Source organism: Narcine bancroftii, chromosome 5 (genome assembly GCF_036971445.1).
Source record: "Narcine bancroftii isolate sNarBan1 chromosome 5, sNarBan1.hap1, whole genome shotgun sequence".
In the NCBI taxonomy this organism is placed as follows: Eukaryota; Metazoa; Chordata; class Chondrichthyes; order Torpediniformes; family Narcinidae; genus Narcine; species Narcine bancroftii.
Genome location: NC_091473.1, coordinates 111,324,370 through 111,338,910, shown reverse-complemented (window position 1 = coordinate 111,338,910; position 14,541 = coordinate 111,324,370). Strand labels below are relative to the sequence as shown.

Below are 14,541 nucleotides of genomic sequence, written 5' to 3'. Positions count from 1 at the left end.
GTAGCTGGTAATATTGACATGCCATTTAGAGAAAAAATGTGTTTGAACAAATACATTTTCTTGGTTTTTAGCATCTTCTGAAAAAACATTGGTGGATAACAATGAGTTCAAAATAGAGGTCTGCACATTCAAATATCATTCCTTTACTCTGTCAGAGCTTGTAACTGTTTAACATATAAATGCTGACCAATAATAATTGTGGATGCAAGTTTAATGAATAAATGAACCGTCTGTCCACTTCCATATTTTTCATTCTGCCGTTTAAATAGTTTATGGAATCCTTTCATTTGGAGATGAGCTCTTTGCTTCTATTCCTGATTGAAGTACGTAATTTAAGGTGATTTAGTAAATTTGCTTCTTGTCAGATTCATTCAGCACTCCCTTTTTCCTTGCCAAGTGTCATGGTAATGAATTAATCAACGTGTCAGGTGTCGATGATTATTTCACTGTTCTCTTTAGATTTTTCCTTGATCAGGATGAAATTTCTCATTGCTGATTCTCAATTGTATAACCTTAGCACATTTAATTACCGAAAAAAGGCACTAGCATTTGCTAGTTTTCTGCAAACCAAAATTAAAGGATCCCACCTTAATTGTTTTTATCATTCTGTATTACTTACAGAATCCACTTTGTATTCTCTTGTGGTTCCCCTTTTAACTGGACCACACTTCAATAGACCACCCGGTGGTCTATTGTGAATTGCTCCATCTGGTGGATATTTCAGTTTGTCGAAGGGTGGTACAAGTGGACCACTTTCATCTCATCTGTTGATTATTTACTTCACTTTTAATGTTAGGAATTGTGTAGGCACAGCAGTTGAAATGATATGCTCTAACAGAATACTTAATTGCTAAATTTCTGCAATTGGAAGTCCATGGTATCAATTTTTCTACCATGAATATAATTCTGTCAGATTTATGCATTAACATATGCCAACCTGTCAAACTTAGAAATGTGACAAAATTGCAGCAAATAAGTCAAGCACCAACAGCACTCAAGAAGTTTGACATCATCTCAAAGAAATCAATCTGCCCGACGGGCACTTCAGTCATCACTCTGAATATTCATTCTTCATCCTCAGCACATTGTGGCATCAGTATGCAACATCTACAACAGCAGCGCTGCTTTTCTGATAATGCCTTCCAAACCAATGAATTGTATTATCAATGGCAGCATGGTTAGCGTGGAAGTTAATGCAATGCTATTACATTGCTAGTGACCCAGGTTCGAATCTATTGCTGTTTGTAAAGAATGTGTGTTCTCCCTGTGCCTGTGTGGGTTTCCTCCCACTGAAAAACATATTGGGGTTGTAAGTTGATTGATGTTGCTATATTTTGGTGGCACAGACTCGTGGGCTGGAAGGGTCTGTTACCGTACTGCATGTCTAAATTAAAAGAGAAAAGAAAGGCATGGACCAGCAGGCACATGGAAATATCACTTCCTTTAAGTCATATACCTTTCACCAAAAGGACTGTAGTGGGTTAAGAGGATAGCGCACTGACACTTGAGGAAAATTAATAGCATCATTGAGTTTGTAATGACACTAATTTACCTTAGTCTACAAACAGTTAAGGACTACATTTACTCATTTCTTTCAGAACTAAATGGTTGACTTCCTTTATTCTCTTCAGACACAACATTGCATTCTTCAACTCCCCAAACACTACCCAACCAAACCACTGAGTAGGCTCAGGATTGGTCAGTATTTGGAGGGGAGACCAGGCTTCTGTGAGGGGCGCTCGACAAATTTGCGACTCTCTATCTACCTTAAGATAGTCAGAAGTTAAAGAATTTAATGTATGTTACAATATAAATGTAGTATTACATGACAATAATGGAACCTTTACCTTCTTATTGGGTCACTGCAACATGGGTGATCCTGACGCTCTCACTCTCTTCCTTCTGCATCTGAGATCCATCGCCCGTATACCCTTACATGCGCGGTTATTCCCACACGCCACTTCGGTTACATTATCAGTGCTCCCCAACCACATAAGTATGCAACCACGACAGCCCCCCTCTCAGCCTCCGAACCATACAAGGAGGCAACTGAATGGAACTGGAGGGCTGACAGTTCGGCTCAACGTCTTACGGTACCACAAGTCGGGGAATGCACAGTCTGACCTTGCAGGGGTGCAATTGGTCCTCCAACTCTGGCCCCAGTGTAGAACATGGACTGTCGATATATGCCGACTTCAACCTGTTGATGGAAACTGTGCCAGCTTCTGCATTTCTGTCAATCACAAAACTTTTCGGGTGGCATCGTAAGACCTGAAAAGGACCATTGTAAACGGGCTGAAGTGGTTTGCAAACAGCATCATGCTGAAGGAACAGATGGGTAGAGCGTTGTAAATTACTCAGCACATACACATGCTACATGGGAGTAGGTTGAACTAATCTCATGTTTTCCTGAAGGCAATCAACATAACAAGCCGGATCATAGTGTGTTTCTGGACTCTGATTCACAAACTCGCCTGGCAAGGTCAGCATCATGCCATATATTAGCTCTGCCATTGAACATCCAAGATCCGCCTTAACAGCAAAATGCATGCCAAGGAAAACCATGGGCAGCTTTCATTCCCCATAGTTGCATTGCCACCTGGTGTCAATAATACTTTCAATTGTCGAAAGACACACTCAATGAAGCTGTTGGCCTGCGGATTGTAAGCCATGGTGCGAAAACATGTAGTGTCCAGAAGATCAGTGAGAGCTCAGAACCACGCCGACTCAAACTGAGACCCTCAATCTGTTGTAATTGTGCTTGGAATACTGAATGATGGAATCCAGTGATCCACGAAAGCCTGAGTGATAGGAATGGCTTCCTGCTCCCTGGTAATCAGGTCCTCACATGTGAACAGGTAAGTATATTCCTGAAATGGTGGAAGTGGGCCTATTAAGTCCAGGAAATGCTGGAAATGGGAATCAAGAACAACAAAGTTCCCAAGGTTGGATTTTGTATGTCTGAAGACTTTAGTATTGACACAAGTATGTCCTTGCCCATAATCTAACATCCCATTTAACGTGAGGTCAGGTAAAATGTTCCATAATTAGTTTGATTGATGCTCTTCTACCAGGATTGTGAAGAAGTTCAAAAATCTCCTACAGTGGTTTTCAACCTTTTTCTTTCCACTCACATACCACTTTAGGTATTCCCTATGCCATAGGTGCTCTGTAATTAGTAAAGGATTGCTTAAGGTGGTATGTGGGTGGAAAGAAAAAGTTTGAAAACCATTGTTTTAATCGTACCTAATTGACTCATTATGTGCACAGTTTCATAACTTGGACCAATGACAATTTTTCTCAAGCAAAATATTTCAGTAACAATTGGGTCTAGTGCAGTGGTTCTCAACCTTTCCTTCCCACTTGCAAACCACCTTAAGCAATCCCTTACGAATTACAGAGCACCGATGGCATAGGGATTACTTAAAGTGGTATATGATTGGAAAGAAAAAGGTTGAGAACCACTGCCTTAGGTCTTCTTGTGGAAAAATTGCAGACTAACATTTTACCCAATTCATCCAAGGTCACATCTTGAAGATGGAGGCCAGAGTTGATCCAGCGATTACTGAATGAGATTGGGATTGATGTGCTGTGCACAAGCCACGGCAGTGAAATTGATGGCAGCAGTTGTATGTAAGTCATCACGTGTCGTGCCTGGACAGGGCGTCGACCATGGCATTCACTTTTCCTCAGATGTGCCGTATGTCTGATGAAAATTGTAAGATGAAGTCCAAGTACCAAATTTTTCAGGGCGAGTAGCGATTTGTGCTTGTCCTCGCAATATGCGTAAGTGGCTGGTGGTCATTTTAAATGGTGAAAGGACGGTCTTCCAATAAAAATCAGAAATGTTTAACTGCGAGATCGATGGCTTAGAGTTTTCGACTAAACGTATTATACTTTACCCGAGTCAGTGACAGCTTGGCTCAAAAAAAACTGCCAGAGGTTCCCATTTCCCATAGACTTGTTAAAACACTACTTCCACAGCATTGATAGGCATTTGCATGGTAAGAGAAAGCAAGGAGTACAAGTTTAGTGGCATGTGCAATCGCAGTCTTCACATTGTTGAAAGCACACACAGCATTGTCTCCCAAAGTTAATGGTCATTTGGAAATGGACTCATCGGATCCTTTTAGTTGTTGATTCAGAGGTAATAAAGCAGTGCCCTGACTAATGAAAGCAAGGACACCAAATGCTTTCTTCACTACCCTGTCTACCTGTGTCACCATTTTTGTGAAACTTTTGCCTGCACACCCCAGTCTCTTTGTTCTACAATACTCTCCAGGGCCTTACCATTAACCATGCAAGCCCTGCCCTGATGTAACCTACCGAAGTACAACACCACTCACCTGTCAGAGTTAAATTCCATCTGCCGTCACTTTTCCAATTGATACTTTTGTAATCGTACATAGCCTTCACTGTCCACCGTACCACCAATTTTGGTCTCATCTGCAAACTTACTAACCACGCAAACTATTGTTGTTAATACACTCCTTCTCACTGGATAATAAATGCTGATTTTCTTAAAAAATAGTGATATTGGCAACAATCTATAGGATAGATTCTTCCAAAGTTATCATCTGTATAGCTTAGTATCCATTTTATAAATTGAGCTTTATTGTTCTTCTAAAATCACAAGAAAATTGCTGTTACTATCCTTCAAGAAGCTCTCATTGCATTTACAGTTCCCAAATAACACATAGCAGAAAGAGATAGGTTTTATCATGCAATATTCCAATTTGATGGTAAAGTTTTGTTGAAGTACTAGTGTTGACTGTCTATCAGATATAAGGACTGATTCATTCATTTTGGGACAAATGATAACTCTGTCCTTGAGTCACACTGACCAATTATTCAGTGTGATTATTTTAACACATCACCACTGCTCAATGTTACATGACATCATGACCATCATTGGGTCTGATATTTATAGCCTTTTAAGGTTGCACATCATGAAGTGGATTCTAATGTTCTTTTAAGGTTTGTGCTTCCATCTCCCGTGTGATAAGGTCTTTTTTTTTGCCTGAGTGGCTCCGCGCCACACCTGAGTTAAGGGCATTGACAGAAAGTGCTGCAATCTGAGCTTGATGATACTCCTACACTACCACGTAGTGGCTTAATTTATAACTGCACATAGTGTGGTTACAGCTGTGCCATTTCATCCAGGAAGAATTGGCAACGTTCATGCTTTTTTTAAGAGCAAAATAAGAATGAGGAGCTCCCAACAAGTTTAAAAAAAAATAAGAATGAGAAGTTAGCAGCCGTTACCCAAATGTGTTGTAAGGCAAACTTATCCTTGAGGTTGGCAGTTCAATTGAGAGCAAATTGCCTGCAGGGAGAATTTTTAGATGTATTATTGAATGTCTGCATTATTGAAAATCAGAAGCTTCACATTTTCTTTTATCATTGGATGGAGGGTCTACTTAGAATTAGATTGCTAACGATTATATTGAAGATGGTGGGAGATGCCCCTTTAAACATTTCTAATCTTTATATGATCTAATGTGCATAAATACAAAATACAGTGTGTAATTCAATTTGTTTCCTATGAGCAGAATACGATAAAATTTACAAGCAATTAAGTTTCAAAGGAGTGACTATGCTCTTTTTCTTATTTATCTTCATTGTACTGTACGATTTTAAAAAATTTCAAGTGAATCATAATTATGTTGCCTCTCTGAAGATCTGATCACATCAGGTTTATGCTTCTTAATCATGTTTGCAGGTTTAGAATTTCTTTCTTGTTACTCCTTGAAGGTAGCAATTGCCTGATTGGGGTATCACACAAAACCACTGGTCTGTTTGGTTAAATGACTAGTATTCATGTATAAAAGGTGACTATAATTTTCATTTGATCTCTAAACACAGACTTCCTGTGAAAAGTACTGGATAGCTATTAAGAAACAGCACCCTGGTGGATTTATTGTTCCCTGATGGAAGGAACGAAAGCACACTGAGACAGATTGATAGCCTACTTTGGTCATTTAGCTGCCCCAATTATCCTTGCATAGTTGGGAAATGGAATTCTAAATTGCTATGATCTAATTCATTGATCCGGCGGATCAAATCTCTTTGGAACATATGTATATTCATATCTAATGTACTTGCTAAAGCTTTGCATTCTCAATATGCCAACAGGTAGCAGTCCTCTTGACAGTCCAAGGAATTTTTCGCCCAATGCAGCAGCTCACTTTTCCTTCATACCAGCAAGAAGGTAAGATTCAATACTGAACAGATTTAAAAGATAAATAATTGCATACATAGTGTTCTGGGTGATGCATGAAAATTTCAGACTGCAAGTTGAAATTAGCCATATGGTTGATATCTGAAGAGATGACATTGTTTAAAATTTCTTTGCCAAATGCATTTTTAAATTTGAACTCAAGTTACTGATACATTGAAATTTGTCAACCGTTGTAAAATGATGCAACTCATGGATGAAAACAAAACCAGAAATTACATTTAGAATCCATAATTGTGGTATAACCTTTCTTAGTCACCTGTGTCAAGTGATAATAGTGTTACAATTATTAAAATAATCCAAAACTTCAGGAGCCTTGCTTATGGAAGAAGGGCATAATGGTATGATGAGAGTACATATTTATGTTTAAAATTCATCCCAGTTCATGAAATGGGAGTGTTATAAGCCCAGAGGATTCCAAAACCCAGCAGCAATTGAAATTCACCAAGACAATGGTTACTTAAACAAAAGTTGCTTTCAGTTTTCTTTGAACGAAATAAGAAGATAAATCTTAAATTTATTACTATTAACCTAACTTAACCCCCTTCTAATTCTAAGCGCATGTGTATGTAATGTGTATATGTTCAGGAAAGTTCTTTGATTCACTGTCCAATCATTCACTTTTCACTTCTCCAAGTTCATCCGTATCAGGCAATTCTTATACTGAGCACAGAATTTAACATTTATGAAACTTCACCAGGCTCTGTTAAGTGGTTACCGCTCAGGAAGTTTCTTGTTGGGTTCAGAGAAATATTTGTTGCTCATTGGACACACACAAACTGATTTCCTCCAATCAGTCACTTCAATGTCTTGCTGAAGAAACTTGCCCCATCATGGGTTTTCCAAATGATAAGCTCCTCTTCCAGGTCACCACAGAGTTCCTCTTGTTTCCCTTATTTTAGGAAAAAACCTCTAGCCAGCCATTTCCTCTTATAAGGACTACAAGGGTTTTTAACAGGCTGAACTCACAACTCGTCTTCAAAATGGGGTTTTCAACAAGCCTAACAGCTTGCCATTTTGCAGACTCAACTGATGCTGTAGAACTGACTGCTCCCTTTCTCCCGCCCAAAAGAGAAATCATCTGTTTGTTTTTCCTCTCTCTGCTTGTAAAAGCCATATGACTTCTTACAGAGCTCTAAACCCAATCTTTGAGAGATCTTATCAGTATCTCTGAGCCTGGACTTCATTGACCAATCACAATAGATCAGCATTCTTCATTGCTTCTGAAAAGTCAACCGAAGCTCAACATCTAGCTTCAGCAAAGTTCTTGCATTTTAAATGAGATGTCTTTTGTGAAGTGTTATCCTGTTGGTGACGTATAACCTACACTAAACCCCCATAATCTATCTCTTTTAAAGACATTTTACCCATAACTATTCTAACATGCCCCATAACAGGAGGTAAACTGCATCCTCAATGGGATAGAGAACCGCAGAATCATAGAAATTGATGGGCATTCAAAGCTTTGTGTCCAGTCCTGCCAAAAGTAGAGCTATTAACAATGTGTGGGGAAATTCAGCAGCCCATGCAGCATCCAGGGGAAGTATTGGATAACCACCGTTTTGGACCTGAGCCCTTCATCAAGGTATGAGCAAAACACAGTCAGGACCCTGAATAAAAAGGTGAGGGGGAGGGTAGAGAAAAAGAAGGAGGAAAGGGCGGGTGGTGAGCTCAGTCTAAAGGCCATTTCAAATTGGGCCTCTGCCTGGAAACCGGCTACAGGGCGGATCACAAATCTTGAACTTAACATTTCAGACTGCAGCCCAAAAAGGAAAGGTGCCTTGTAGCACCTTCCGCATCCCCGTAGAGGTGGGTTGACTGGTGCCGTAGCGCCACCTGTCATCAATACGCGGCAGAGCAATGGTCATCTTCCCTACCCATAATCCCCCATGCAGATGAAACCACTCTATGGTTTCCAGAACAGTTCCAGCTACATGGGGGATTATGAGTAGGGAAGACAGCCATTGCTCTGCCGCGTTTTAAGCCCCAGAGAGCGGCCCCAAAGGTCGAAGTGACCCAGTGTGGCTGTCCCAGCCCGCACCGGCCACCCACTGATGGTACTCGACTGCTTCCGCTGCCTCGACTGCTCCTGCGGCCTCGTCGGTCCCCGCTGCCCCGACTGCTTCAAGGGCTCCCCCCCGCCCCTGACTTGGAAGGAGAGGGAAGAGTGGGGAGATGGGGCACGGGCTGATGGCATCATCAACCCGCCCCCAAACAGCTGCCAATTCAGATTGATTGGAGGAGGGCTGCACTGCGGAGATTATCCCTCTCAGAGAGGGGTAGGATTATGCGGTTCGGAAACTATCTCCACACATTCAGAAAGGTGGGTCTTTATGCATTTTGGTGGTTTTTTCCACCTTTACATCCTGAGATTTTGCCTATCTGAAATGGCCTTAACAAATAAGCAGTCATAGGTGGATACAGATGAGAAGGCAGAACAGAAAGAAACTGAGAAGTGATGGGGGAGTGGGTCATTTTCTGACTCGGGGAAGGGGATAGAAGGAAGGAGACAGAGAGATTGGGAAAGAGAGTGATGAAGAAGGGTTTAACAAAAATTGAAAAAGTTGATGCTAATGCCTTCTGGTTGGATAGTGCTCAGAAGGAATATAAGGTGTTGTTCCTCCAATTTGCAGGTAGGTTTGGTTTGGTAGTGCATGAGGCCAGGGATAGACATGTCGGCATGGAAATGGTGTGTGGAATTAAAATTGTTGGCCACTGGGAGGTCCTTGCTTTTGCAGTGGATTAAGTGAAAGTGTTCAACAAAACGACCTCTTAGGCTGTGTCCAGTCTCTCCGATGTAGAGGAGGCCACATCAGGAGCGTAGAGTCATTTTTGTCTCATCCCATTTCCCAACTTTTACGTCTTCATTCAGATTCTTTTGAAATATAAACTAGGTATTCTGCATCCATTGTCCTTTCAAACAGCGAATTCTCCACTCCCACTTTTCTTCAGGTTAGTTAATTTTTCCCTCAGTCATCTGTGATCCTTCCACAATCCACTTAAACATTTGTTCTCTGATTATTAGCTTCTCTGTCAAATGAAGGTTTATTTAACGTGCAGCATCTCTCCCTCATTCTAATAATCTATGCCTCAGCTGAGAAACACACGCATTTACTAGTATCTCAAAGTGGTGTTATAAATATGTGGCCCAAGGACCTCAACATTGTGGGTTCATCAAGTATTCATATAATCTTGTATCTTAATATTCAAGCTTACTGGTCTCAAACCTAACTTTCTCAAAAGCAGTACACTGCAGATATTGGAACTCAAATAAAAAGTGGAAATACTTATGAGGTCAGAAAACAATTGTGAATATTACAAATAAAAGATGAAATAACCTGGGAGAGGGGCAGTGTTCTTTCTTTATATATTTTAATTTCACTTATTCTGCCATTGTGTGCTAAAGGGTTCAGAGCTGAAATGTTGACTGACCATTTCTACCACTGGGTGCTCTCTGACCTGCTGAGTTCTTCCAGAAATCCTTTTTCTGCTCAAGATTCCAGAATCTGTAGCTTATGTGTTTCTCTCTTTACCTATTCCAGTCCATTGACTACACCATCACTTCTGTCAAGTCCTCCACCAAATCACATACCTTTTTATTTGTCTCTGCTGGTTTGCCTTCATCTTCTAATTTTTCCCCAGTTCTGATGAAAAACCATCAGCTCAAAAACCTAACTCTGTCCTAATCTCCACAATTGCATTTTGATTGAACAAGTATTTCAAGCATTGTCAGTTTTTTTTATCCACCCTGATCAAATTTCCACATTAATTTTTCTAAACCAATTCTTGACATCTTTCCTTTCCAAAGAAATTCACGTATTATTTTATTATTTTATACAAGTTTCAAAAGAAAAATTCTGGTACTTGAATGGACAAGGTAACAAATATTGTATCCTTGGAAAAATGTTCATTTTAATACAATTCACTCATCCTTTTAACGTCATTGGTAAACCTTTCCTTCTTTTCAAACCTCTTCCAATTTTTTAACAATGGCAAATAATTTAGTTTAAACAAATTACTTATATTTCTACTAATTTTATTAAATTGCTTCATTTTGTCATTTAAATTTTGTGAATCTTTTATATTGAGAGTAATCCATATCCACCATAGGCATTACTTCACTTTTATCATCATTCACTTTATAACCCGATACTAATCCATACTCTTTTAATCTCTCATTCAACTTATTTAAAGATATTTCTAGTCTTGTTAAATATACTACAACATCATCAGCAAATAAACTAATTTTATGTTTTTATTACCTACTTCAAAACCTTTAATTTCATTATCAGTTCTAATTACTTCTGCCAATGGTTCAATCGCCAGTGCAAACAAAAAGGGTGATAATGGACAACCTTGTCTAGAAGACCTTTCAAGCAAAAAGGCTTGTGAGATTTGTTTATTCGTAATCACTTTTGCTTTTGGTTGATGATACAATGCCTTTATCCAATTTATAAAAGTATTTGGAATCCCAAAAGCATTCAGTGTCTCAAATAAAAAAATTCCATTCCAATTAATGAAATGCTTTCTCTGCACCCAATGCTACCATTACTGATGAAATCTTTCTATTTTGTGCTATATTTACCAATCTTAAAAATTTAACTATGTTATTTGCTGCTTTTCTATTTTTAATAAAACCAGTTTGATCTAAATTTATTAATTTTGGCAAAAATTTAACTAGCCTATTAGGTATTAATTTTCAATCAATTTTATCATCCGTATTCAATAATGATATAGGTCTATATGAAGAAGGCTGTAAACAAACTTTCCCTTTTTTTGGAATTACAGTTATTAATGCTGTTATAAAAGATTCTGGTAGATCACGAACCTATTTCATTTAACCTAATACCTCTAACAATACAGGTATTAATAGCTCCTTAAACTCTATAAAATTCTGATGGGAAACCATCTTAACCTGACACCTTGTTATTCTATAGAGACATTAGAGTCTCATAAACTTCTTTTTCTGAAAAATTCACAGACATTCTTACCTTTTCGTCCTCCTTTAACACCGGTAATTTAATTTGTCTCAAATAATCTTTTATTTTATTATCATCTCTTATAGATTCTGAATGACAAAGTTTAGCATAAAAATCTTTAAAATTATCATTTATTTCTAGCATTTTATGTTATCCGTCCTGATCATTTCTTTGTAGCCATTATTGTTCTAGAAATCTGTTCCGTTTTTAATTGCATGCTAAAACTTTCCCAACCTGCAATATTTTTGTCTGCACAGCATTAAGTCTTAATTTCTTCAACTCTAACAATTTTCTCTTCTCTTCATCTATATGTACTTGAATTTCCTTCTTCAATTTCATTACTTCTTTATCTAATTGAGTTACTTCTTTCATATATTCTTTCTTTATTTTTGAAGTATAACTTAATTCTTTATCTGGAACCCTTGTGGGACAGTGTGTCCCGAATTTCGGATTTTTCCTGATTTCGGAAAGCCAGATTTAAACACACCTGAATTGTGCTGCCGTATCCACCCCCGCCCCCTTCCAGTCGCGCTGCCATCTCCCCACCCTCGCCCGCCTGATTCGCTCTGCTGGTCTCTCCCCCTCACCCAACTCGTACTGCCGGTCTCCCTCCTCCTCGCCCGCCCGACTCAGGTTGCCAGTCTCTCTCCCTCGCTCGCCTGCCTGACTTGCACTTCTGGTCTCTCCCCCTCGCTGGCCTGTCCGACTCGTGCTGCCGGTCTCACCCCCTCGCCCGCCCAACTCATGCTGCTGGTCTCACCCCCTCGCCCTCCCGACTCAGGTTGCCGGTCTCTCTCCCTCGCTCGCCCGACTGACTCATGCTCCCGGTCTCTCCCCCTCGCTCGCCCGCCTGACTCGCACTGCCGGTCTCTCCCCCTCGCTCGCCTGCCCAACTCGTGCTGCCGGTCTCACCCCCTCGCCTGCCTAACTCGTGCTGCCGGTCTCACCCCCTCGCCTGCCCGACTCATGATGCCGGTCTCACCCCCTCACCCGCCCGACTCGTGCTGCTGGTCTCTCACCGGCTGACTCGTGCTGCCCACCCGACTCGCACTGCCGTCTATCTCCCCACTTGCCGGATTTTGGAGCTTTCCAGATTTTAGATGTCCGGATAAAGAATTGTGTGCCTGTATTTGACCTCTCAAATATGCCTTCATTGAATTCCACAATACAAACTTACTCACAACTGAATCCTTATTTGTATCTAGAAAAATTTTTATCTGTTGCCTCCATCGATAACCTACCTTTTGTTCTTCTTCCAATGAAATAGACAAAATTAAAGGTGAATGATCTGATAAAACCCACACTTGATATTCCACTCTTAGTACTTTGGCTTGGCTTCGCGGACGAAGATTTATGGAGGGGGTAAAAAGTCCACGTCAGCTGCAGGCTCGTTTGTGGCTGACCAGTCCGATGCGGGACAGGCAGACACGATTGCAGCGGTTGCAAGGGAAAATTGGTTGGTTGGGGTTGGGTGTTGGGTTTTTCCTCCTTTGCCTTTTGTCAGTGAGGTGGGCTCTGCGGTCTTCTTCAAAGGAGGCTGCTGCCCGCCAAACTGTGAGGCGCCAAGATGCACTCTTAGTACTCTATATTGAAATTGGGCAGAAATTAAAAACATATCCATCCGCAAATATGTTTTAAATCGAAAAGAATAAAAAGAATAATCTCTTTCATTTGGGTGGAATTTTCTCCATATATCCACTAAATCCATATCTTTCATCAAATCTGTTACCATTTTTGCTACCTTATTTTTCATCATTCTATTTCCCAATCTATCTAAGGTCTAAAGCAAAATTAAAATCCCCTCCCAATATAACTTTTCCCTTGGCATTTGATAAATTCATAAGGACATCTTGCATAAATTTTCCATCATCTACATTTGGTACATATACATTAAGGTCCATTGTTCCAAATAAATCTGACAATTCACCATAATGTATCTCCCTGCTACATTTATATTAATATCCAATATTTTAACTGGTAAATTTTTATTAATTAATATTGCTGTACCTCTAGCCTTAGAATTAAAAGGTGGTGCTATTATTGTTCCTACCCAATCTCTTTTTTAATTTTTGATGTGCTTCCTGTAAAGCTATGTCTGTTTTAATTTTTTCATATAAACTAATAATTTTTTTCCACTTTATTTGATTCTGAATCCCATTCATACTAATAAAATTCAATTTATCAGCCATTTAAACTCTCATAAAATCCACTAACTGTCCAACTTTCCACCTCCACTCCTCCTACATCCAAAGTACTAACTAAATATTTCATAATACAATTGTTAAATTTAGGTGTATTAAAAGGAAAAAAAAGAAACAGAAAAGAGCAGAAACTCTACCCCCCAATATGTAAATTATTTACAGTGCCTCTTTATACCCCTGATCTATAGGAGTTGTGATTGAAAACCACACCCGCCCACTAAATTTCACGGAGGCCAGGGTCATACTCTCACCTAACTCCCCTGAAATTTTACTATCTTTTATGCCTCAAATCTACTCCAACTTACAATGATCAATTCATTTTTTTTACACAGATCTATCAGTATCATCTCTAATATTCTCTCTCCTCCTGAAACTTGTATCATTTCATTATACATCCCCAACTTCAGTCTTTCCACTTCCTCTCTCTTTTCAAATATCTCCCAGTTCTCGTCTCATTTTCTCAGGCAATGAATCTGCAAAAACTTTTGCTTCATTGGGTTCCATAAAAAATCTATTTTTACCCTCAAGAACTAAAATGTTTAACTTTGCTTGGTACCTTAAAACAAAAGTGTAACCTTTTTTCCATAGCACATTTTTAACAGCATTAAATTCTTTTCAACAAATCAAAACTTGCATCAGGGTAAAAGAAAATCTTTTTATCGTTATAAATCAATGGTGATTGTCTCTCCTTCACTTGCTTCACAGCCAGCTCCAAGATCTTCTCCCTCACTTCATAATGGAGCAACTTGACCAGAATAGAATGTGGCTTCTGATCTGGCTGTGGCTTAGGTTGTAATGCTCGTTGAGCTCTTTCAATCTCAATATCTCCTTGAAATTCAGTTACCCCCAAAGTTTGCAGAATCCAACGTTGTAAAATTCTCTTCATATCTTGCCCTTCGTCATCTTCCTTAAGTCCAACAAGTTTTATATATTTCTTCAACTAAAATTTTCTAACATCAATTTTTTTAGTTAATTGTTCTTTAGTTGCAGCAGCCTCAGCTTGAACCTTCTTCATTTGCTCTTTAACATGCTGAATTTCAAATTCATTACCTTTAATTTTTGCATCCATCACTTCACTTTTGTTCCATTTGGCACCTTCGTTGAGAACCCTTATTTTCAACGA

The 14,541-nt window shown here is 39.4% G+C and overlaps 1 protein-coding gene across 5 annotated transcripts in view; it reads left to right on the top strand.

The window, feature by feature from the left end:
- Nucleotides 1-14,541, top strand: part of mast2 (microtubule associated serine/threonine kinase 2) — a 416,446-nt gene that overhangs the window by 283,716 nt on the left and 118,189 nt on the right. For all 5 annotated transcript variants that reach the window (XM_069938760.1, XM_069938759.1, XM_069938762.1 and 2 more), the window contains one exon: nt 6,136-6,211. In XM_069938760.1, coding sequence (XP_069794861.1) covers nt 6,136-6,211 — 76 coding nt within the window. The remainder of the gene's footprint in view (nt 1-6,135; nt 6,212-14,541) is intronic.